The sequence below is a fragment of the Rhinolophus hipposideros genome (assembly GCF_964194185.1).
Source record: "Rhinolophus hipposideros genome assembly, chromosome: 11".
NCBI lineage: Eukaryota > Metazoa > Chordata > Mammalia > Chiroptera > Rhinolophidae > Rhinolophus > Rhinolophus hipposideros.
Window position 1 is genome coordinate 61,933,598 of NC_138057.1, and position 26,308 is coordinate 61,959,905.

At 45.0% G+C, this 26,308-nt stretch overlaps 2 protein-coding genes and 1 pseudogene across 3 annotated transcripts; 1 reads left to right on the forward strand and 2 right to left on the reverse strand.

The window, feature by feature from the left end:
• Positions 1–11,354: 11,354 nt before the first annotated feature.
• On the reverse strand, positions 11,355–12,156 carry LOC308504487 (small ribosomal subunit protein eS6-like; annotated as a pseudogene). The gene has a single exon. The product of its transcript is annotated as a small ribosomal subunit protein eS6-like (transcript).
• Positions 12,157–16,142: 3,986 nt separating this feature from the next.
• Positions 16,143–17,444, reverse strand: ACTL7B (actin like 7B; the record flags this gene model as incomplete). Its single annotated transcript, XM_081066902.1, has 1 exon — positions 16,143–17,444. Exon 1 carries the CDS (start codon positions 17,394–17,396, stop codon positions 16,143–16,145), a length of 1,254 nt encoding a protein of 417 aa, XP_080923028.1. The 5' UTR covers positions 17,397–17,444.
• Positions 17,445–23,362: 5,918 nt separating this feature from the next.
• On the forward strand, positions 23,363–24,697 carry ACTL7A (actin like 7A; the record flags this gene model as incomplete). Its single annotated transcript, XM_081066469.1, has 1 exon — positions 23,363–24,697. The coding sequence occupies exon 1, from the start codon at positions 23,384–23,386 to the stop codon at positions 24,695–24,697; it is 1,314 nt and encodes a 437-aa protein (XP_080922595.1). The 5' UTR covers positions 23,363–23,383.
• Between the last annotated feature and the right edge of the window lie 1,611 nt (positions 24,698–26,308).

The window sequence follows — 26,308 nt, forward strand, 5'->3', positions numbered from 1 at the left end:
TTGCTAATTCCTGGAGATTTATATTCGCAGGATTTCCTGTTCTCAACTCCAGCTTCCCACCTTGCATCAACCCAAACATCGGACACAATCCCACCTTTATATTCCCACCTATATATATAAAGAGTACACACAATCCCACCTATATATATAAAGAGTACACTTGCACATAAAAGCATTGGTGAGCAATGTAGCCTTTACAAAAGATAATGTGAGGATGACAAAGAGGGCCAGGGGCAGACCTCACCCCTGACAACTTTAAAGTCCCCAACTGCTGAATTAATAAGCACTGAATTATTTCCTTACCTGAAATGGTCTTGGCCCAGGGCTCCCAATCCTTTCCCACACATATGATGAGACTTTGTCAAAACTGGCAACAAAACAATCTTTCAAGAATGAGGCATAGATTCTCAGTTAACATGGCTGCTGGGATATTGTTGCTTTTAGGTCCTTTCACTGAACAGAGAAAGTGAAAAAAAAAAATTAAATGATGAGTTCATATTAGTATGTACAATTCAAATTTAACACAGGGTTTTTAACTTTGCATTAACATTCTTATTTTATCTTAATATATAAAGTACTTTCAATATAATGCAAACATTACTCCTAATAATAAAACGACTGAGTGAAGTCTGGAATTATTTTCAATTCTTTTTTCCTTAGAATATACCCCACCAAGAATGTATACCAGAAGAACATGTTCCAAAGTCACTTGCAATAATTCTTTTCTCTGGTGTAACCAATTTGATAAAGAGTTAAGGTTATTGGTTACAATTTATTTTCAATTTTAGGGTTAGCTTTATTTTCCCTGTTGACTTTAACTTTCAAAAAATATAAAACATTTGCACAGTTCAAAAGTCAAAAGTAAATAAACTATACTTAAAGAAGTCTCACTTCCAACCCTTTTGTTTGAATCATAAACAAAAACATCATGGGGATAATGATGCCCTAGTTTTTATTTCTTCTCTCAAGATGTAGAAGGAATGTGAAGAGTAGAAACATTGTAGAAAGAGACTGTGGTTGGAATCCCCTTGTTGTTTGAACTTGGGCATTTCCTAGACTTTTTTCTTCACATGAAAATGAGAATAATACCCATCTCGTAAAAATGTTCTAAGGATTAAATGAGATAACATTTGAAATGCCTGGTCTATACTTTGTATTCAAAATTCGAGAGCTATTCAGTATATTTTATCTTCAGAGATTAATGGGACTTTGAAATTTTAGACCAATTTGTCTAAATTTCAGACCAATGCCCAATTTTGGTGTCCTTTTAAAAATCCCTTGACGTGATGTAGAAATAATAACAACGTATGATAATAGTTTGGAACACAGCTCAGAAGATATAAACAGAAACATATGTGAAGAGATATAAAAGTAACTATTTTAACTATTAGAATCAAGAATCAAGAAATACTAGACTTGTTTGGATGGCAATAGTCAGGTAGACTACCAAGAAAAGACATAAAAAGGAAGGAAACTCAAAAGAGGCATGTTATAGACCAACTGTTTGTGCCCCTCCCCCCAATTCAAAACTCTACCCCTCAATATGATAGAATTAGGAGGTGGGGCCTTTAGGAGGTAATTAGGATGAGATGAGGTCATTAGGGTGAGGCCCTCATGAATGGGATTAGGGCCCATGAAAAGCTCTAAAAGATTATTATCTTGGAGTGGGGAAAGCATTTCTATGTTTTAAAAATATGTTAGCATTACTATAGAGCATATTTTTATAATAAGTTCAAACAACACAAATGTAGAAATCCCACAGCATAAGCATTGTGCCCATCCCTCTACACTCCCACTCCCTGGAGGGAGGCAAGCACAGTTAACTATTTGGTGTGTATGGAAAGGTATTTTAAAGCAGAAGGTGAAACCCAGAAATCTTAAAGGGAAAACACTGATTCATAAGACAATATAAACATTTAATATTTCTATATTAAAATCAAAGGTAAAAAGGTCAAAAACAAATGAGAAACTAGGGAACATTGGAACTCAAATGATAAGGAACTGATAATGTTGTTATGCAACATTCTTAATGTACAGGATGGTTAATGTACAGGAGTTCACACAGAATTATATATGAAAAGCTGTTTAACTCATTCATGAAACATAAGTTTAAACAACAATGATGGATGGTATCTTTTTCCCCTTATCGGAATGACAAAGAAAATGAGAATTTAAGCCAACATAGTATTTTTTTACCCCTATAAAAATAATACTGGGACCAGCAGATTTTTCTATTGCTATGTTACATACTGAGAACAAGTAAAGTTAATTTAGCTATTTGTTCCAGGAAATGCTTTACTCCTGGAAGAATAATGCAAAACAACTTAATGTATTCATCAGACTAACAATTGCTCATCAAGACTTGCTTCAAGATCTTGGCTTTGTTGTGCCCACCAATCTAAAGCTATTATGTTATTAACTCTAAACAATCCTAGTCCATTTCCCACCTTGCAATACCTCCTTAAAATCATCTGGCTAAGTTCGTTCCTTCCTTGGATACTTTCTCTCAGGCCTAGAGGTATTAGCTGTGCCCTACATTTGCTATTCCTATATTCTTTTAAATTCTCTTGTATTCTTTTTATTTGTTAATCCCCTGTTTGCTAGTTAACAATTCTTTACAATAAATTTGTTCAAATGACTAGCGTGGTCAAAGTACCTGACTGGACTCTGACTGATGGACCTCCTAACCATGCACGTGAGGGCATGTATTCATTTGTTATGTTGCCCTAACAAATTACCACCAGTGCAGTGACTTAAAACAACACATACAGATTCTCTTCAAGTCTGTAGGTCAGGAGTCCAGTACAGGTCTCACTACACTAACCAAGGTGTCTGCAGGCTGCATTCCTCTCTGGAGTTTAGGCGAGAATCTGTTTCCTGTTCAGTGGGTTGTTGGTAGAATTCGGGTCCTTGTGGCTATAGTACTGACATCCCTATTTCCTTACCGTCTGTCAATTGAGAACCATTCCCAGCTTCTAGAAGCTACCACATACTTTGGCTTGTAACCCGCTTCCTACAGCTTCAAAGCCAGCAATGAAGTATTGAGCCCTTCTCTCCTCTTTCTTCTTCCATCTTATCTCTCTGATCCAACCAGGAAACTCCATTTTAATGACTGTGATTAGACTGGCCCCACCCAGATAAGCCAGGATATTCTCCCCACCTCTTAATCACATCTGTAAATCCCTTTTGCCATGTAAGGTAACATTTACAGATTCCTGGAATTAGGTTGTGGATATCTTTGGAGGGACCATTATTCTGCCTACTATAAGGTCTATTTCCCCAAACCTTCAAAAATATTAGTTGTTAATCGTTGACTCATCTTAAAAGACCACTAGAAAAACTTGTTGAGCAAGTGAAGTTACATTATTAAACACAGTGCAGTAAAGGATCAACAAATTGAATATATTATTATCACATCTAAAATTTAATTTATCTCCCCATCTCAAAACCAACTTTTCTTCTAGTGTTTCCTACCTAGCACCAATATTCACCCGTTGCCCAAGTCAGAAATCTGTATTTATTCCCATATCCTGTATACTCCTCTCCTTCCCCATTACTACTACCCTCACACAGGCAGTCATCTCTTATATAAATTACGTCAACAACCTTCTGCTTCCAACCGTCTCCCTGTCTCTAGACTTGTTTTCCTAGAATTCATTCACATTGCAACCAGAGGGCCTGTATTAGTTAGTGCAAGCTGCTACTCTCACAAAATTCTATACGCTGGGCCATTTAAACAACAGAAATTGATTTCTCAGAGTTCTGAAGGCCCGAAGTAGAAGTTGGAGGTGCCAGCATGGTCATTTTCAGGTCAGGACTCTCTTCCTGGATGGCGGAAAGCCATCTTCTCACTGTGTCCTCACATGGCAGGGACAGAGAGTAAGAGCAAGTTCTCTGGTGTCTCTTCTCATAAAGTCACTAATCCCATCATGAAGATCCCACTTTCATGACCTAATTATCTCCCACAGTTTTCACCTCCAAATTCAGGGTTAGGGCGTCAACCAATGAATTTGAGGGAGGGACACAATTCAGGCCAAGCAGGGCTTTTTCCAAAAAAAACAACTGTCTTGCTTAAACTCTTTCTATGGTTCCCCTGTGCATTTAGGATGAAATCCAATTAGCTTTACTTTGAAAACCCTGCACTATCTGTCTCAACCTACCTCTACCCCTTCTTACACCACCCCCTCACAAACTCTCGACATACTCACCATCTATATTCCTAGAATGCATTGCGTTCTTTCTTGTCTCTGAGCCTCTGCTTTTGTCACTCCCCTCTGCTTATTTTGGTTGGATCCAACTCTTGTGTTGTTACAGGAAGCCTTCTCTGACACCGCATGGGCCCTCTAGGTGTAGGTCTGGTGCTGCTCCAAGGTACTCCCATTGCAGCCTGTATTTCCACTTACCCCACTGTCTGTTACTTCTCTGGTTTTCCTATTAAGCTGTAAGCTCTGAGAGAGAGATAGTATCTGTTTTGTTCAACCCTACACCCAAGTGCCAACTATCTAGAATATGGTAGCATATAATATATGTTTGTGTATGCTTGGATGGATGGATGGATGGATGGACGGATGGATGATGGTTGGATGGCGGATGGACGGATAAATGTGTTGCATTTAGGTAACTATTGGGCATTCAGGTGAAGAAATTCAGTCGATAGATATGTGGATGTGGAGCTCAGGAGAGAGATGTGGACTGGAGAAGCCAAGTTCAGGCAAACACATAACAGCAGCTTTCTCCTTAGAAAGGTAAAGCCCTGAGTGGTCACGTATACTATGCCAGACCCTAGTTTCAAGTGTCCTTATCCAAGCAGCCCCCTGGTATTCGTGGTCCTGAATTTACCGCTAAGCATAAGCTGTTTCTCAGCTGCATTACCGTAACATTACCCTTGGGAGTAGTTATCCTCATTTTACTGGTATGGAAGCGGAAGCCATGAGGGTTCTCACAAGTGATTCATCATAAGGGTTACAATCAGTGTTACGGACACTATGGATTGGCTCAGTCAACCTCCATTCCACCTCCGCCTGACTTCTACAGTTGCACTACTTAATACATTCGCGACTAGCTACCTGCGGCTATTCAAAATTAAATTTAAATAATTAATTAAAATTAAATAAAAATAAAAATGTAATTCCTCAATCGCACTAACCACATTTCAGGTGTTCGATTGCTGTATCTCGCTAGAGGCTACTGTACTACCGAACAGTGCAGACAGACCATTTCCCCATCACGGGAAGTTTCAGGTCTTGGTGCCATCCTGTATGGCAGAGGTTAGAAAGCTAATACTACATTTTCCACATTCCTGTGCAGGTTCTGCATGCAAATTCTGTTTACCAATTAGATACGCTTGTATGAGCTTGGTGAGGTGAAAATAAGATAAGCACGATGATGCAAATGTCAGGCTTTTTGGAAGCAGCACGCCAGTGTCTGTTCAGTTTCTGGGGTGTGACAGGCAGCTGTGGTACTGGTCTTCGCAGCAAGAGCAGTAGCTTCATGATTCCTACTTATCCCCGGTCAAAGCTGCAGTGATAGGTTCTTGAACTCAATCATTTCGAGTGGCCTAAGGAGTGGTAGCTTTCCTCGTGGGTCATCTCTGCAGTGCTCTGCTTACTCAGAGTCCCAGAACCCGAGCCAACTCCCCCAACCTCACCACTATTTTGGTAAGCAAATTTGGTAAGATTTCATGTGTTAAAATCTCTTCCTGTTTACAATATTCAGGATGGATTCTGTATCCTGAACCAAGTTCTGATTGACATGGTATAAAACCGACTTATACAACAGCTCTGGTGTTTACAGATCATTCCTTTGCTTTCCAAACTCCATAAATGCAACCCAGTCTTCTAGCAATGAAGTTAAGTAGCTATGCAGCTGACTGCCTTTTGAAATTGTTTCCCCCTCATTCTCCTTTAAGATACTACTTAGGCCTTTCCATATGAAACTTAGTCTCTGCAAAAATTAAGTGTGGTCAATAAAATAATCCAATTCCCGGCCTGATCCAAGTATGCTTGTAGACCACAACTACACTGTAATAAAATGCACTGAACAGAAAGCAAATTTTCCTAAGTCCACCATACTGAATGGCATAGATTTTCTTAGATAATAATCATGTTAGTGGAAATTAGATCGATCACATTCTTTTCTTTATTTATTCCTAGTGAGATGAGTTAGACTAAGGAGTTGGAGGATTTGGTCAAAATGTAGGGGAGGTGGCAAGGCCAGAAGCATAGGGCAGAATGGCCGTGAGGCATCTGGTCTGGTCATTAGAAAATCATTATCTACTATTACTCTCTTGCCTTCCTCAGACCTCAGACTGTGAGTTATAGAAGTGTCTGGAAGCTAGCCTGGGCATGTGTCACCATGAATCATATTGATTCCATGGAAAAACATGGTCTGAACTCCAAACAGCATGCATGTAAAAGAACTGTCCGATCACTGGTCATTTATAAATTGGATACAGCCTGAAATTACACCTTCCTGCCAGCCTCTACCTGTATGAAACAAACAAGCCCTTTCTATTTATGATCTTAAGACTTTTATACCACCAGAGAATACTGAGTACCCATTTTCAGATACACATCATGGCTTATTGGGAGGGGCAGCATGCCACAGAGCAGAGAACCTGGACCCTGGAATCACAGAGACCTGAGTTCTAACCACAGTTTCATCACTATTAACTGTGAGATCTTGGGCAAATTGCCTCCCTATTCTGAGTTTCAGTTTTCTCAACTGTAAAATGAGAGAAAACCCTGTTCACAGGATTTTTATAAGGGTTATGTGAGAAAGCTGATTTGTTCACTTAAGAAAACATCAGAAAAGGAAAAGGGATGGGGAACCGTTCTACAGAGAAACTCAGTGCTCAGTTCAGTAATTTTTCAAAAGAATAGGACTTCTGCCTGCTCTGCCCTAGGGTCCTTTAAGTGTTGCTCAAAATATCATCCACTTCCTATTGTGTTGTCCCCATTATAAGTCAGGGGAAAGGAGAAGCTTCCATGTCTAAAAGACCCCCAAAACACCTATAGTGCATAGTTTTAAGGAGATAGATTTGTTTCTCCATCACTAATGGCTCTGAGGTCCAGGTTCGTGAGTGGTTTGCTCCATGCAGCCATTCAGGAACCCAGGTTCCTTCTAGTCCATTGCTTTGCCAGTGCCGATGGCATTATCTTTGTCTGCATGATCAAAGGTAGGTCACAGGAACATTCATGCTCCAGCTCAAGGGAAGAGGAAAGGGAGAGCTGCTCCAGGATATCTTCCTTTAAGTTGAAGATGACCCAGACGTTGCATATTGCACTTTCACCCACACTTCATTGGCCTGAATTCAGTCAACTGGCTACACTTAGCTACAAGCACGCTCGTAAGTGCAGTCTCCACCAAGGCAGCCACATGTCCAAATAAAAATCCCATCAAGGAAGAGGGACGTTTTGCTGGACAGCTATCATTCTTTGCCATGGCCTTCTTCTGCTTTACTTGTCTTCAAACAAGTAAAGGGCTTGTTCTTGGTCTAGCTGTGAGCCTTTGCCGATTACTAAATTGGGACCTGGTTGGGGGAAGTCTCCTCAATGCCATCATACCTTCTGGTGAGATACACTTGGCCACTTGGGATCCCTAACGCTGATTGAAAAGCTGGGGCCCAAACAGGGGGCTCTGGGAGCTCAGGCCAGGGATCTTCCCAGAGCACCACCCCTGTCTTCTGAAGATATGGTTTTGATGTGTGGAGACTTTTCCCCCAGTATCGTGAGAGATACTGGCTTGGCTGTTTCTGGAGATGACTCATTCCTGCTCTTTGCAGTGGGAGCACAATTATATTGTTCCCGCAGAGAGTATTTTCCTGCCAGGTCACTGGCACCTGCAGACACGTCTGTTCCTCTTTAAGTGATTCTTAAAGGATTAAAAGGCACACAGTGCAAATGCTTCAGATATGCCAAGCTGCACGTAGCTGAACTGGAAGTTCCAATGGTGCGGAGAGAGTAGGGGACCAGAAGCTGGGAAATCTCACAATGGTCTCAGCTCCTCCATTGGCCAGCTCTGTCCTTGGGCAAGTCATTTCCCGGCTTAGCCGGCGCTAAGCCTGTTTTGTCATCTAAAAAATTTTGACCAGATCATTGCTAGAGACCCGTCCTGTTCCAACTCCCCAGTTTGTCCATGACCTTTTCTTGTTTGTTCCTTGTTTGGAACATTTCAGCAATAACTATAGGGAAAAGACAACTCTTTCCTTCTCATTTGTTTCTCTTATGCCCATTACATGTTTTCCCCATTATTGACCTCTTGCATATCAGTGTGGCACATTTGTTATAATTACTGAACCAATACTGACACAGAGTTGAAGTCCACAGTTTTCACTGCTGACTAATGTTCCATTGTACAGATGTACTACCAGTTATCCATTTTGCTATTTGAAAACAACTCAGTTGCTTCCAGTTTTTGGCAATTATGAGAAGAATTGCTATAAACTTTTGTGTGCAAGTTTTTATGTGGACTTGTTTTCAATTCAATTGGGTAAATACCTAGGAGTGTAACTGCTGGATCATATGGTAAGAATATGTTTAGCTTGGTTAAAAAAAAAAAAAATCCTACCCAATTGCCTTTCAAAGAGGATGTGCCATTTTGCATCTTTTATACAGGATGAGCTTATTTTCATATGCTTATTTGCCATCTGTTGATCCACTATGGTGAAGTTTATTCAGATCTTTTGCCCGTTTTTTAATTGGATTGTTTTCCTATTGTTGAGTTTTAAGAGTTCTTTGGATACAAATCCTTTATCAGATGTGTTTTGCAAATATTTTTCTCCCATTCTGTGGCTTGTCTTTTCATCCTCTTTCTAGTGTCTTTCATCAAGCAGAAGCTTTTCATTTTAATACAGTCCAACTTATCAATTTTCTCCTGTTATCTTCTAGAAGTTTTATAGGTTTGTATTCTGCTTTTAGGTCTATGATCCATTTTGAGTTAATTTTTGTGAAAATAAGTCTGTGTCTAGGTTCATTTTTTTGGCGAAGGATTTCCAATTCTTCTAGCTCCATTTATTAAAAAGATTATCCTTTCTCTACTGAATTTCCTTTACTCCTTTGTCAACCATCAATTAAATGTATTTGCGTGGATCTAACTTGGAGCTCCTGAACTGTCTATTCTTTCACCAGTACCACACTGTCTGGATTATTGTAGCTTTACAGTAAGTCTTGAAGTCAGATAGTGTCAGTATTTCAACTTTTTTTCTTCTTCCTCAGGGTTGTGTTGGCTATTCTGGGTCTTTTGCCTTTCCATATAAACTTTACGATCACTTTGTCAATATCCACAAATTACTTGCCTTCAAGTGGGGGTGTAAGATCAGCTCCCCACTGAGCCCCACTGTCACTAGAGAACGAGGAAGAGGGGGATAAGTGCCAACTCGCCCCATTTCGCATCACCTTGTTCCGCCATACTGCTGCTGGGTAGGGGTGAAGGTACAGCTCGACTCTGGACCTACCAACACTACCCCATTGGGGGAATCTGAGCACAGCACCCACTTCCACGGAGTGGAAGGGTAGGGTGAGAGATCAACTTCTCATTCAGTCCCACTGAAACCTATTCTGTGTTTTCTTCCATTCTGTGTTTATTGGGCATCCATTCATTGCAGGACCATTTATAATAACTATATTTTCTCTTTTTTTTTTTTGGTATTCTTGATGTTCTGGCACTTGGGGGGTCTTACAAAAAATAAGAAAATATAGTTAATATAATTAACCAATTCCTAAAGATGACAACCACCAAAAGAAGATGAGCACATCTTCTTTTATTCACTTTTTGGAGTCTTCTTATGCTTGTTGTATTATGTTGTCAGAGGTAAAGCTGGATACTAAGTGGTAAGGACAGATTTTAATCAGAAAAAAATACTATAATAGCAGAGAAAAGAGTTCCACTTCAACTCATACAGAGTAACTGGGCATTTTAACAGGAGAATAACGGGGGGCGGGTGCTGAGCAGGGGCTCAGTAGAGTCCATGGAATGAAAAATGACAAGCAGGAAGCAGGAGCTGGTCCATGTGAAACCCATCTGGGTTTGTTAACGGGCACTCACTAAAGTTAGGCTCCTTCCTGCCCACAAAGACTGGGAGACAGGGACCCTATCTTCCTTCCGGTGTTGGCTGGAACAAATAATACATTCTTTTGGCATCTTTGGGTTTTCTCAGGCAGGCACTTGCAGGGCCAATGACAGGGACATCCTAAGGATGCGGCTTTGAGCTGTTAGAAACTACATTAGTGTTTGTTCAAGACTTTATAGGCCAAGGTTGAAACCTAGTTGAGAAAGTTCTGAGAGGAGCCTGGCTGGTTTGGTCAAAGAGAGCATCTTTGTCAACGCCCAGTGATTTTTAGTTGTAAGAGGGAGGAGCTGAGATAATAAGGCTACTCCCTCTTGGCAGAACCAGAAGTCCTTGCTATTGTAATTTTTGAAAGCTCCCTGGGTGATTCTAACATGCAATAAAATTTGAGAATCACAAGGCCAAGAATGTTACCCTCCATTGTTTGAATGCCCCTCTTCACAAAGAAAGCAATTCCTCTAAGCTGACTGAATACCCTGTGCTATATGTACACGTATGTACGTCTGTTTGTGTGTATACACCAGGATGAGGGTAGAGAAGAGGCCTGGTCCTCTCAAGCAACAAGATAGAAAGTGCTTCAGAGTTATGGAAATGTACCAAGCCGCTTTTGTTTTAGTGAGGGGAAACAAAAAGGGTCCTGGTAGAATTCAACTCCATATCCATTTATTTGGCCATAAAAATGAGGGAGGGGTACTTCTCAAGGTGGTGGTTCTGTGGTCAGTCATGTAAGATCTGGTGGATTCATTTCCGGTTCTCATGGTTTTCTCTGCTGGACACTTCCAACCTGAAACCATGGAAGAGACTGTCAGTCTCTCTGCAATTGCTTAAGAGACATCCTTAAAGTATCACGTTCTTGCCTGACTTTTCCAGGACTCATTAAGCATAGTTGTATGGTTTCTTCTGTGACTCATTTGGCTCCTAATTGTTATTTTACATATTTATACAAACGAAGAAGCCAAGAGGGCTAGAACTTCTTTCAGTAGCCATGCAATGGCCTCTAGAACGCTAAAGGCTCAGAAAATTGGTAGATTCTAGAGATCCATCTCAGGAAAAAAAACAAGTGTTCTAGACCAAGAGCTGCCTGATAGGCTGTTTAGTGTTTCTGGCTGTGAAAATAAGACACTGGGTGGGGCCTCAGGCTTCCCTTGCGCAGTGGTTCTCACCTGGGCTGCACATCAGAATCACTGCGGGCTTCTGAGATAACACTGGTGCTTCCACTCTAGTTTTTGTTTTGTTTTGTTTTGTTTTTTAATGTCTGATCTTATTTATTTGTTACTCTTAGAAAACCTCATTTTTGAATGGACTCAGACTTAGAAGTAGAAGCTCTCAGAGAGGACAGCCCACGTCCTTGGCAACCTGTTCTTGGTGTTTTTGTCTTTGGCCTCCTTCATTCTCTTGGCCAACAGTTAAGCATATTCTGCAGCCTCTTCCTTCTTTTTCTTAGTTTGCTGTTTCTTCAGAGCAATACACAGACGTTAGTGTTGCAGGACGTGTGGAGTAAGAAGACGCTGAATCTTGGGTGCTTTGGTCCTAGGTTTCTTACCTTCTTTGTTTAGGGGCTTTCTCACAACATACTAGCGGATATCCATCTTCTTTAGAGAGACTGAAAAATTTGTAGATTCTGCTAGCTCTCTTGGGCCCCAGGCAACGAGGCACAGTAGTATCTGTGAAACCAAGAATATCCTTTTCCCCACCTCCCCCCCGCCTTTTTTTTGTACAATGACCAAGTTGAGAACACTCCGATTGGCATCCACAATGTAACCTCAAACAGATGTGTGCTTTCTTTCTCCGGTCCTCCTTGGTCTGTAGAAGGATTGTCCCTTACTCAGGAGCAGGCAGACTCAGCCATGGGTCATGACACCCTTGCTTCATGGGGAAATCTTGTTTGTCGTTCCCACCACTGATTCGAACCACAAAACCCATTCTTCACCCAGAGCGTCAGCAGCAACTTCTGTGGCCATACGCTTCTCATAAAATGAATGAAGTTTGTGTTCATCATCCAGTTCAATGAGTTTTTGGCAGCCGGTGGCTGGAAAAGAGATGTTTGGCTTCATCCTGAAGCAGCCGACTGCCTCTGAGGCGCCACGAAAGAGAGTCACCTGAGGAACTCTTCAATTGCAGAGTCCTAGGTGCTTCCCCAGATGGACTGACTCAGTGTCTGGGGGAAAGGTCCACACGGGTTTTGTTTTTTGGAACAGCTCCCTACATGATTCTGTTGCCCACCATTTCTCTCCAACTCTCCTGTTCCCTTCTTTAAACAAGCTCTCTGGTGGGGAGGACCTGTTTTGTAACACTTACTGATTTCTGTGATGGTAAATACTTCCACCATGGGCAATTTCAAGTGACAACACAGCTTAACAACTGGCTTGCAAAATTCCTGAATAGTTAACAATGAGCTTTCACAAGCCATTAAGAACTAGCTCCAGTATAACCAATACCCCACACTCCCTCTCCCCACTGGTTAAGAACCACTATATTACAAGGTGTTCTGGAGTCCAAGTTGTTCCAAGAGTTGTACCTGAGAAGCTGCAAGCCCAAAGAACACAGCAGGTGGCAGAGTGCAGGCATACATTTAACTGAGACTTACAGACCGAGGAGAGACTCCGGTGGCGAACGGCCAGAGGGGTAGCACTGCACATTCAGGCGGAGACGCAAGGTTATACAGACACAGCAAAACAGAGCATTTGTAGGAGAGATCATCTGGCAGGCCCTGCAGGTCTGCTCTCATGCACACAGTGTCCCAAGAAGCCGGGAGACCTTGACTCCTGGCCTGGGTACAGAACTGTCTGAATCAGCAGCATTCCCATGGAGCCAGGAGACCTTCACTGCCTGCCTGCTTATCCCTACACAAGAAAATGTAGAATCAAAAAAAAAAACAACAAAAAAAAACACCCAAAACCACCTTACATCAAATAGAACACCATTAATAGCTTGTACTATAATTAAATTAATTGCTTAAACCCAGCATATGGAGATAGCTCTTAGCGCAAACTTGGTAATAAACACTTGAGAGACAGAAAGCACACTGCCCAGACAGGCAGTAAGGGTAACAGGCCTCCTGCCATGTCTGAATAGTAACATTTCACCACACGGTGTCACTCTAATACTTATTTATGCCACTGGGCAAGTCTCTACTTTGCTAAAAGATTGGTGTTCTTAACTTTTATACCTCAGGATGGTTATGAAATTACATCATATTTGTCGTTCATGACTTGAAAGCATCTTTTTTTGGGGGGGTGGGGGAGAGATTGTCTTTTTTTTTTTCCTTGCAAAAGAGATTGATAATTTGCAGAAAGATTGGTGACAAGGGCAAAGAGGTATTTTGGAATCACAAAATTTTGATTTAGCACAAGGCTGATTTACCAGGTGGGTGAACGTGGACAAGACTGTTAACCTCTCCAAGCCTCAGTGTTCTCATCTGTAAAATGGGAGAAAATACTATAACTTCTACCTCAAGACTGGGAGTAAGTCCTTTGGGTTGGCATGTACTAAGCCTCCTCCCTGTGCCATGCTCTGCACTGGGCGGGAGAAAAACTACGAGGACACCAAAGTCCCTGCCCTCACGTCCAACCCCGGGAACAAATATCTACACAAGAGAATGTAGGCCAATGGCCAGTAGACACTCTTTGTTAGGTTTCCGCTCTTCCCCGATAGTGTTATCTGACGTTCTCTAATACCTTGATAAAAATGCTTCGTATGCAGTAGTTTTTTTGTTGGGAAATAAATGAAGTGTTAGTCTTAATATTTCAATTATAAGAGGCTTCTCCAGCCCTGGTCCCTCCACACAAACTGCTCCGGAGGGATACGATTGTTGAGAAAGAGACGCAGTCGGAATGTTCTCAACTGCAAGGCGGACACACACACACACACACACACACACACACACACACACACACACACCCTCTTCTTACCTGAGTGTGGAGCTGACCGCCTGAGCTCGCGGAAGTCAGTAGAGGGCACTGCGGGCGCGGTTCCATTCGGAGGTCACTGTTATCAGGGGCCTACCTACCTACCTGAGTTCTGCACGCCCTCGTGGGTCAGCTTCCAGCGGACTTTCTCCCTAGTAAATGTCTCCGCAGCAATTCTAGGCCACACGCCCCCATCTCACGTCAACTTTCCAAGAAGGGCGCACTCTGTTCGGGCGCACTGGGGTCACGTGCTCACTCCCAGCCAATCATTGTGGACAAGCAGTTGGAAGGCTCTGATTGGCTTAGTCTGATTGGCTTAGTCTGATTGGCTTAGACTGGTCATATGCTCTGCCCTTGGCCCTGGAGGGGCAGTCAGCGCTGGGCCGCATGTGATGCCCAGGAAGAAACTGGGAGTTGTGGGGAAGGGATGAGGGGGAAATGGAGGCACCAACTGTAGGTTCCTCCTGGGGAATATTAGGTGGGCCTGCGTGTGTCTCAGGATTTGGAGACGGACAAAGGGATGCAGGCAGGCTTCATGGCCTCCTCTTCATACGCTCCTCTCCTCTTCCTTGTACTAGCACCACCTTCATAAAGAGGATTATTCAATTTGGGGGGTTTTGTTTTGTTTTGTTTTGTTTTGTTTGCCTGAGGAATATAAATAGACCCTTAAAAGCTGGTCACGCTGCTCACCCCTCCACCTGTGGGGAGTGGGAGGGCTGTGCTCTCAGAGACCGTTTGTTACCATCCCCTCCCCTCCCGACCCATTTTGTCTCATATACTTCATTCCTATTTGGTATTTCTAAGTCCCAAACCTGTCCCCTGCAGGGAGCACCGTGCACACTTCAGGCTGCAGCCTTCCAGCCCTGCATCTACTTTTCTTCTTCCAGAATCAGGTAGAAATCTCTGGCCTCTGAAGTCCCCCTACCACTGTCCTCATGTGCAGCGGGATTATACATCTATATTCCTCTATTATGACTTTAATTCCGTTTTAGGAGGGAGAGGAGATAAACACACACAATCAGTCCGTTCTCTTAAGCTGAAGTCACTGGCCCATATTTTTCTATGAAAATTAAATCTGTGCCTGTGGCTGGCTTAAATAAATTCATGTCAGGCTCTGCCACACAAGGGATGCTTTTGGAGGAGATGACCAGGTGACACAGGCGACGAAGCTGTGATTGCGGAGACCAGAAGTTGCTGAGGTTGTGGGGAATGAGGAAGAGGAGATGGGGGGTGGTGAAGTAGACACAGACATGGTTTTTGGAGATTGAGACCAGCATGTGGCAGAGGGCTCACATGTAGCACTAATTTACCACCTGTGTGATTTGGGGCCCATCACGATTTTAGGAGTAGTACTAATCAAAGGTACTTGGTGTGCAAGCAATAGAAATGAATGCTGGCTAATTAAGCAAAAGATGCTGAAGTAGCAGCTTTGTATGAAGACATCAGGTTGTGGAGACTTTGGCAACCCGAAGAATGTAGTCCCCACTGAAAGAATTCGTGTTCAAGATAAAAATGTATACATTGTGCTGGCCAAACAAAATGTGTCTACTGGCGGCATCAGCCTCCGGACCTCCAGTCTGCAGCCCGTCTCTTGGGAAGAGCCCAAGTTCCTGCATAGCACCAAGGCCCTGCCAGCCCCAGCAGGACTCAAACTCCAGGCTAAGAGCCCAGTGCTAGGCAATGAGGAAAGACTAGATCGCAAGGCATTAAGCGATTAAGACTGTGTCTGGTTCTTTCCCAAGTCTGCAGCCCCAGCACAGGGCCCCGGACTGAGGCAGCTTCCCAAGGTGCCAGAAGTCAGTACTGTTTGTCTAAGGAAAGAGGAGGCTCAGAGACATTTGGTAGCCCATCAGATTGCACAGCTCACTAATGTCTGATCCCACAGACACCTGGTAATGAGTCCCAGGTCATAGGTTCACTCCATCAGGAGGTGAGGAAGGTCAGTGAGGGGAGTCCCAACCATCCACCCTCCCACCCTGGCCTCGCTGCTCCTGACCCAGCAGAGCAAAATGTTCTGATATTCCTAAACCCAACTCCCCACCACCTTCTATCAGACTGGAGCAAGAAATGGAGTCTAGACGAGAGCCATTGTGTGTTAAAATTTTATGTGAAATTCTGTAAATGTATAAAGTGGCTTGAAGTCACCTGCCCATAAGGCCTGGCCCCCCTCAGCACTTATTGTAGATGGCTGCACTGCCCCACTCCTCAAACTCTTCCTTGCTGACCCAGAGTTGCTGGAAGGCCTGCAGGGAGGCCAGGATGGAGCCACCGGTCCACACAGACGTCTTCCTCTCAGGAGCGGCAGCCACTGTGGGGCTGTCCCCAGGGCAGAGGATGTTCAGCTCCCTCTGGAAGCGCCTGGGGAAGCCATCCAGCATGGTACAGCCACCACACAGCAGCACGTTGGCGGCCATCTCCTCCTTGAAGCCCGCCTCCTGGCAGTGGTCCAGGCAGGTGGCCGTGAGCGCGGGGAGGCCGGGCTGGTTGCTGCCCACCAGGGTGGGCTTGAAGAGCATCTCGGCACACTGGAAGCGCTCCTGGCCAATGGTGATGAGCTTGCCGTCAGGGAGCTCGTATTCCACACGCAGATGCTCCAGGCCCAGGCTGAGCTCCTCCTCGGGCTGTAATGCTGAGTAGCAGCACTTCTTCTTGATGTGTTCAACAATGTGCAGGTGGTCATCCGTGAACTTCTGGCCGGTCTCATTGAGCAGCTGCAGCAGGTAGTTGGTGAGGTCGCCTCCAGCGTAGTCAGCGCGGGCCGTCAGGCCTGGCAGCACGTTGCCCTCGGAGATGGGCACCACATGCGAGACACTGTGCCCACTCTCCACGACCAGCCCCGCAATCTTGCCGTAGGAGTAGAGGGACAGCAGCGACTGGCACGTCACGTGCATGGCAGGGATGCCAAAGGTCTCAAACATGAGCTCTGCATACTTCTCCCGGTTGCTGCTGGGGCTGAGTGGGGAGTCGGAGACCAGCACGGCGTGCTCCTCGGGGAGGATCTTCATGGCCGTATGGAAGATGTACTCGCAGATGTGCTGGACGCAATCCCAGTCCACCACGACGCCATATTTTAGCGGGTTAACCAGCTTCAGAGGCACCTCCATGTTGAGCAGCTCGTGGCCCACGAAGGTCTGCTTGCGGGTGTCGCCCGCGTTGGCCACCTCGGAGTAGCGCTTGCCCACCGTGGAGGAGATGAAGTAGGTGGGCCTGGGCTCCCCCGCATAGCCGCACTTACAATACTGCGAGCCCAGGTCCATGATGAGCACCTTGATCTTGCGCACCTTCTTGGGCTTCATCTTCGGCTGAGTGGCTGAACCCATGTCCTGGATGCCAGTATCAGGAGCTGGCAGTGTTCCTGCCTTTCCAGAGTCACCCGGAGCCAAGCCCCTGGGCATGGGGCTCGGGCTGTTCCTCATCTCCATCTGCCTTCCTTGCTCACCTTTCTCACATCTGAGAGCTCCGTGAGGAGAAATAAGAAGATCCACTTCCTGCAGTGCCTTGGCAACCCCTCAGGATTGTGACATCACTGGGACTGGTCCATTCCAGCAGCCCAGGGAGGGCTTGGCCTTGATGGGCCCTTGATCCGTCATCCCTACCCATCTGCCCACCTCAGCTTTGCTCCAGGACAGAGCAGGTGGCCAGCAGTTTTAGAAACCCAAGTACACTGGTGTCTTGGAGGTTTCTGCTTCTGCCCCCCTTCTGTCCCCGATCCTAATCCCCTGTTCACTGACTGACTAAACACCTTCTCCTCCTCTGCTGCTTGGCTGCAAGGATGATACATATCTGAGCCCTTACAGTAAGCCAGGAACTGGACCAGGCACCTCACATGTTACTTTACAGCAAGGGTGTCCAAACTTTTTTCAATGTTTTTCAACAAGGGCCATATGAGGTAAAATACACAAACAGCCAGGCCACTCACTCGAGGTGAAGTATGTATTGCCTCACCTGGTTTATTTAAATAAACTAAATATATTTTTGGAATTTGCTACGGGCCAATTTAACAATGGATCATGGGCCGCAGTTGGCCCGCGGGCCGCAGTTTGGACACCCCTGCTTTACAGAATCCCATGAGGTAGGCAGAGCTGAGGAAATCAAGGCTCAGAATTCCAATAAACTGCCCATGAGCAGACAGCTCTTAGTGTTTGTACTTCAACCCAAGTCATCCAACTCCAAAGCACCAGTTCTCCTGAGAGTACGACAATACTTTCATCCCTTCATTCAACATTTACTGGGACTTGTGGTGTGTCCAGCCCAGTGCATGCTTCTGGTGACAGATGTCATTGCTCAGTCTAGGTGGGAAGAAGACAGAATGGATGCAGAGGAGTTTGTGGCTATAAATCTATTGGGAGGACAGAGGCACACAAAGGAGGGAATGCTCATTGGAGGGAGGGAGTCAGGTTCCCTAGTGAAGTGATGCCAAAATCAAGTACTGAAAGACAGGTGGGTATTTGTCAGGTATTTAGGAGGGAAAGGCATCCCCCACATAGAGCACAGCCTGAACAAAGGCCCAGAAGGAGGGCATTGTGGGGAACTGCCAGTAGTTATGGTGTTTGGAAAAATGGATGAGGCTAGAGAGGTCATGGAGACAACTAGGGAAGACCTCAAATGCTTGGAGTAGAGCTTGGATTAAATTGAGGACAGCTAAAAAAAAACCCAATAGAGTCTTTAAACAGAGGCGTGGTCAGATTTGGCTTCTAGGAAAATTTGAGAAAGATCTATGTTTAGCTGTAATATAAAGGGGCAAAATGCTGAGTCCTGAAAGGAGAATTGGAGAAATTCTTGTAAGACTTGAAGGTGGCCTAAGCTGGGGGTATGATAGTGTGGAAGAGAGGAAGGGACAGGTTCTAGAGAAGTTTAGGAGGTAGAATCTAATCTAATGGTTGTTTCCCCAACTATCCTCCATTCAATCCAAGCTCTTTAGCATTGAGGCCCTCTCTCAGCTCCTGTGCCATCTCTAGCCTCAAGCATTGCATTTACATTAGACAATTAGATTAGATGTGGTGTGTGAGGGAGAAGGATGAACCCCTTCCTCTGCCCAAAGAAAGATGGCCTGTCATCCAGAACAGATAAACTCATTAGGTTCCCATAAAGCCCTCCATCCCCAACTGCCACCCCCCCTGCCAAAACAAACAAACAAACATAGCGCATTAGGGCTTCAGTGGTTAAAAAAAAGAAACAGGAGACAAGGGGGAAGAGAAACAACTAAGGCTGAGGACATCTTCTAGGAGAATCACAAAGAACAGAAGAAATTGAGGGATGAGGAGACAATGGAGAGTAAAGAAAAGAAAGCTTTTAAGATGTAATTAAGAAATGATGCTACCAAGCACGTAAGAATGTTAATGAAGAACTCGTGAGAATTTTTGTTTGCTGAATTGTTTCTTAGAACATGAAACTGGATTACGTAGGTAACAACTTTATAAGGATTAATTAAGAGTATCACCAAGCTCTATTGGTGGTAGCACAAATCAGAGCCTGAGTTGTCTTGTACACCTGAAACTAATAAAAAAAAAAAAAAATCAGAGCCTGAGGATCGGACACTTGCTCTGGCATGGACAGCTCAGCAATGTACTTTTCCTCACACCAGACTGACATCTGTACCTCTCTGGAGAAGCCATTAATTGGACTTGGGTCTACTTTTAGGGTTGTGCAGAGCAAGCTAATTCTTCTATGTGACAATCCTTATGCTTATTTGAAGGCAATGCTCATGGACCCCTCAGCCTACTGCTTCCATTTCTTACAGAAAGACAGTCCAGAATAGAAAGAAGAGTAAAGCATTGGATTCAGACCTGAGTTCAAATCTAGCTCCATTACCATAATATGTATGACCTTGGGCAAACTACTCAAAATATTAGTTGAATGTGATTATGACAGTGCTATGTCCCTTCATCACCTTGATCCCTGTCCACTGCCTCCAGGTTTCTAGCAACTAGGTAGGTGGCGGGACCCCTCAAATATAGAGAACACAGAGGCAGGAGCAGTTATATAGGGGATAATGAGTTCCAGTTGGGACATGCTGACTTTGATGCTTAGTGACCGCTGGACTGTGGTATATGGAGCTCAGGAAGAGAAATGATCTGGATCCAGATGTGAGTCCTCAGGAGAGTATCTCCAGCTTCTGAAGAGGGCTCCTTCCCCTTCCACCTTGAGGAAAATGGGCAGTCTTGATATTTGGGTTACCATGCTGGGGGCTGAGCTTTGGGAACGAGGCTCACTTGTGTTTGGTAAGGGATCCTCTTCTTTGCTGGGAGCTCCTGATTTGGGTTCTCAAATGTTAACATATTGAAGAGTTGAATTCCTAGGCCTAAGTAGTCCTGGGCTCAAAATATTCAGATTCAATAAGACTGGGGTGGGATCCAGGAATCTGCATCCATAAAAAGAAATACTGTACTTTGGCCTTGCCTTATTAGATTCTTTCTTCTCTCCCACAGCTGCTAAAATTACAGTGGCCTGGTTTATCTTTCTTCCAAAGGTCAACTGTGCGTGGTTGACCAGTCAGGTGCAAGGATACCACTGGAGAAAGAAAAGCATTTCTCGGTCAAATCTTTCCACGTTTTCTCCAGTAGAGGAGAGCCTCAGGGTTGCTTTCAAGGATCATCTCATTTTTGGGGGGTAGGAGGAAGTCTTGGGCCAGAGTAGCAAAACTGCGATCCAATGTGGAAATACAGTCTGAGCAATATAGAGTATTTCTACTGGAGGGATCTCACCAGAGACTCCAGGGAGCCCACATGTACCTTAGGTGGTTAATGACAAGTGTGTGCAGTTGCATGTGCCAGGCACTGGAGGTTTAGACTGCCAACAGGTGTAGAGTGCCAACAGTCTCTATATTCTTCCATCACTGATACCACTGTGTGGTGACCCAGAGAGGAGAGAAGGGGCACAAAGGGTAACACGGAAGCTAAGGCAAAGAGCATTCAAGCATGCAATATCCTGAGAGGTGAAGTAAAAGTGTCCACTGGCTTTAGCACAAAGGATGTCGGGGTGGACCCTGAGAGTCCCCACGCTCATGAACCTGACAGATTAGATGGAGCGACTGGCCTTAAGCTAGCAGAGCACCTCTCCCACCCACGATGACAGAAAGGGTTAAGGATGGGTGAGCATGGGCAGTGGGGGTGGAGCCCACGAAACAGCCTGCCAGGCTTTGAGTGTCTTAGTCAAGTGGGATGCAAAGGTCAAGCGACAAGGTGAATTATGGCCCCCGAAAGATGTCCACATCTTAATGCCTGGAACCTATGAATATGTCACCTTTCATGGAAAATAAGGACTTTGCAGATGTGAGTTAAAGAGTTTGACATGGGGAGATCAACTACCCTGGATTATCAGGTAGACTCCCCTGACACCTTGATTTTAGCCCACTAAAAAGATTGTGGACTTCTGACCTCCAGAATTGTAAGACAATACATTTGTGTTTAACGCCATTAAACTTGTGATAATTTGTTACAGCAGCAATAGGAAACTAATACAAGTTCTTACAGCAATCCAAGGCAGTGAAAATGGACTAAGCAGCTGCAGATTTCTGAGAATTTAAGAGGAGGGTTGAAGAGAAGGAAAATAGATGATTCTAAGTTAAATATGTCTTATCATGTAAGTTCTTTTGAAATAAAGCCAAGTAATCCAAGTTGGCCATGCAAACCCCTGAAAAACAGAGGAAAGTAAACTATTAAGTAAACTATTTTGCAGGCAGCCAGGCATAGAAAAAAGTACTTTTCTGTTCTTTCAAGACTCTATGCTATCTCATCCCCTACCCATTGAACCAAGAAGCTGAGATTTATTTCTGAAATGAGTTTGGCTACCCCCATCAGGTAGTCACAAAGCTCAAGAGACTGGACTTGGTCCTTTTCTTCTCTCACACCCTACAAGGAGCCAAGAGCCTCCTCAGTAACCTCCTTAGAGAAAGCCCACCATGGCAGTCACTGACTTTTATGAAGAGCACGTGGCTGCACAACACAAGGCTGGATTCTAAGTGCCTTGAGAGTGACAGGTGTCAGCACCAACACGCTCAGCTTCAGAGATGGCATGGGAGGCAGTGGCCAAGCAGCCTCAGAGATACAGGTCAAATCCCATCAAGGTGTGTCCACAGCACATCCCTGGGAAGAAGTAGTCAGGAGAGCTTGGCCACTGCTAGCTGGATATCTTTGAGTGAGCTGTGTACCTAAGGGCCTGAATGTTCTCATCAGTGGGACTCTGTAGAGGAAGGGTCTAATTTCATTGCCGAACCATGACCTAGATGAAGGAGGAATATGTGTACAAATACGTGCCCAAAAAGATTCCTCTGCAGGTTGTCCGAAGGAACAAGGGAGACAGAATTCTTGGCAGTAACCACGACATCAACTAGTCCTGCTAAAATCTAAATCAGATGGTGTCAAGTCTCTGCCCAAAATTCTCTAGTGCTTTCTCACCTCACACAGAGTCAGAGCCAAAGTTCTAGCAATGGCCCATGAGGCCCAATGCTCTCCCCGCCCTCTTATTTCTGCCATCTCATGTCCTTGTCCTTGCTCTGTCCACACCAGCCACATTCTTCTTGGGATCCTCTCTAACTTGGAGGCTGGCAAACTTTTTCCGTAAAGGCCCAGGGAGTCAACATGTATTTCCAACTTTGCAAGCCAGAGTCTTTGTTGCAATGACTCAACCAACACAGCTATAGATAATACGTAAACAAATGAGCGTGGCTGTGTCCCAATAAAATTTTATTTACAAAAACAGGCTGCAGGCCATAGTTTGCTCACCCTGTTCTAACTCATCAGTCACATGTCCCTCTCCAGTCCTCTACATCTGTTGCTGCGATATACGCATGGCACTCTCCCTCACCTCCTTTACGTCTCCATCAGTGTCACTGTCTCAGGGAGCCCTGCCTGAAACACATTAACACGCCGCCCTCCCCATCCCCCTTCCCTGCTTTGTTTCTCTCTTTTGCCCTTAACATCTTCATATATATGTATATATATGTACATATACATATATACACACATATATGTATATATATACACACACATATATACACACACATATACATATATATTAAAAATTATATACATATATATTATATACATATATATTAAAAATTGTCTCTCTCCCCAACCCCCACTGACCTTAATGTAAACTGTAAAAGGGCAGAGAATTTTTTTGCCACTGTTGCCTTGTATTCCCAGATGCCTTGCACATAGCAAGCACTCAATAAATACTGACTGGCTAAATCAAGTTTATTACAAAATTGAAAGGTAAGTCACCTCAAAAACACGACCCCAAATCTACCCTAACATAGGACAAAGTTTCCCAGTACCTAGAAAGCCCCAGGTCACTGCATTACATCATAATCAGCGATGTCATCACTGGAGAAATTCTCAAGTTGCCCTGATTTTTAAGCCTTTCGGACCTTGAAACCTGTGGGATCAAGGAACCTTCTGAAAGCAAGATGGCTCTTGACAGTGTGTGGGCTGCACAGGCAGCAATCACAGGGGATGGGCCTGACAAGAGAGAGAGTGAACAGGCCTCCCCGCACACACAGCTCACCCAGACTGCCTCCGTGAAGGAGGGCCCAGCCAAGCGGGCAGTGCGGATCCGCCATTCGGAGCCGGAAGAACCTACCAAATCGACCACAGTCAAGAAGCCCAAGGCAGTCGTGACCAAAGCGGTGGTCGTGGACCTTGGCACTGGCTACTGTAAATGTGGCTTTGCTGGGCTGCCAAGGCCCAGCCACAAGATCTCATCGACAGTGGGCAAGCCCTACATGGAGACCGCCAAAACCGGGGACAACCGCAAAGAGACATACGTGGGTAAGGAGCTCATCAATCCACAGGTGCGTCTCAAGCTAACGAACCCTCTGCGACACGGCATCATCGTGGACTGGGATTCGGTGCAGGATATCTGGGAATATCTCTTCCATCAGGAGATGAAGATCGCCCCACAGGAGCATGCGGTCTTGGTTTCGGACCCACCCCTCAGCCCACACACCAACAGAGAGAAGTACGCTGAAATGCTGTTTGAAACCTTCAGCACGCCTGCGATGCACATCGCCTACCAGTCCCGCCTGTCCATGTACTCCTACGGAAGGACGTCGGGCATGGTCGTGGAGGTCGGCCACGGCGTGTCCTATGTAGTCCCCATCTATGAGGGTTATCCTCTGCCCAGCATCACCGGACGGCTGGACTATGCAGGCTCTGATCTGACAGCCTACTTGATGGGCCTGATGAACAATGCAGGGAAACACTTCACCAAGGACCAGATGGCCATCGTGGAGGACATCAAGGAGAAATGCTGCTACGTGGCCCTGGACCCCATCAAAGAGAAGAAAGACCCGGCTACTGAGCATGCGGTCCAGTACACCCTGCCGGATGGGCAGGAGATAGACCTGTACCAGGAAAGGTTCCTCTGCTCAGAGATGTTCTTCAAGCCTTCTCTGATCAAGTCCATGCAGCTGGGCCTCCACACCCAGACAGTGTCCTGCCTGAACAAGTGTGACATCGCCCTCAAACGGGACCTCATGGGGAACCTCCTGCTCTGTGGGGGCAGCACTATGCTCAACGGCTTCCCCAACCGTCTGCAGAAGGAGCTGAGCACCATGTGTCCCAATGACGCCCCCCAGGTAAACGTGTTGCCCGGAAGAGACAATGCAGTGTGGACGGGAGGCTCCATCCTGGCATCACTTCAGGGCTTCCAACCCCTGTGGGTCCTCCGCTCTGAGTACGAGGAACATGGGCCTTTCTTCCTCTACAGAAGGTGCTTCTGAACTCGGATGAAGCCTGGTCGCTGTGGCTGCTGTCACCTCTGCTGGGTGAGCACCCAGCCCACATATGGAGCCGAGCCAGCATGTTCACTCGGCAGTATTAAACAATCCTGTTCCCCGCCAGTGTTTCTGTATTGCTTGACTTAATGAAAACCACTTCATACATGCGGCATCTGCCTTAAAATACACATTTGCCAACACAAAAATGGAGGTGCTGAGGTGGATGACGGGCAGAAAAGACATGCACTCCATGACTACTGCTTAAACATTCTTGGGAAAAACTAGCTCTAAAATTATTCTGTGCCTTATTTTGTGTATTTCCCCCTTTAGGAACTACTGCCATGATAAAATCTGCTTGGAAGGGGGTGTGTAATGAGGATAGATGATAAGAGTAAATGCGGTTGTGGCATCTAAGAAGACCCCCTTTGATGAACACCAATAGGAAGTACGTTGTAACGGTCCACTGTCCCACTAAGCATCTGAATACGGGTGTCTGGCTCTGACCACAAGAGTTGTTCTCCAGTATTACCTTGTAGATTCCACCTCTTACACAGAATACATTTCATACTTCACCAGAAATGCTGAGGGTTCAGAAAGAGCTGACGAAGATGTCTGACCTGTGTTTTAACTGTATTTTCTATTAGTTCCAAGAGTCACTTATGTCTTGATACCAGTTCTTATCAAGTCATCATGGTGACTGGCTACTGAAAGCTGGCTCGGTACCTTACGAGCGAGGTATGTGCATGTGTCCTAAAGGGGGAACTCTTCAGAGAACAAGTGCTCTACATATATTTCCCATCTTTAAGGACTGGGGTCAGATTTATCAAGTTATCAGCATTGAGGACATGAGGATGAGAGTTAAGTCATGGTCATTCTCCAGACACTTCAGGCAGCAGCTGCTCATTTCCTACCAGATTGTGTTCTCCAGCAACCTGCAGGGTATACAGGTGGAGTTTGGGATGGGCTCAGGATGGAGGCTGCCAGTTCTGGGGCTGATGGTGTGGGCTTGTGAGAGGCTGCTCCATGCTGATCATTCTAACCCAACTGAGGGCCCGAGGGAACATTCAGACACTCAAGGCCAGAGAAGCCCTTCCAGGGCCCGGCATGTTCTGTTGTATTCCTGCAGGGGCAGTTTGTAATTGGAGCATAGAAATTTTAGAACACTCCCCAATATATTTTCTGCCCTGTCTCTAAAGCTCAGCACATGAACAACACTGGCAGGCAGCATAAAATAGTGGACAGACATGGGCTTTAGACTCAGTGATTTGAAACCCCATTTTGCAATCACCTAGCTATATGACCTGAGCCTGCTTACCTATAAAATTGAATTCAAATGCCTACCTCACAAAGCTGATCCAGAAACCAGAGATAAACACCTGAATACCAGTGTCTGGCCTCCAGGAAGTGATCACAAGAGTTGTTAGCCAGTATTATCTTATAGATTCTGCCTCTTACACAGGAGCCCAAAAGTGTTACTGGGGTCTTGAGCCTCACGTATACCCCCAAAGGCACACGTCCAAACACTCACAGGTGAGCTATGGAGTCTCCACCATCCCCAGGGAGAAGCCCCACAGAACCACCCTCATGGCCTACAGGTTTGTCCAGACAGCCCTG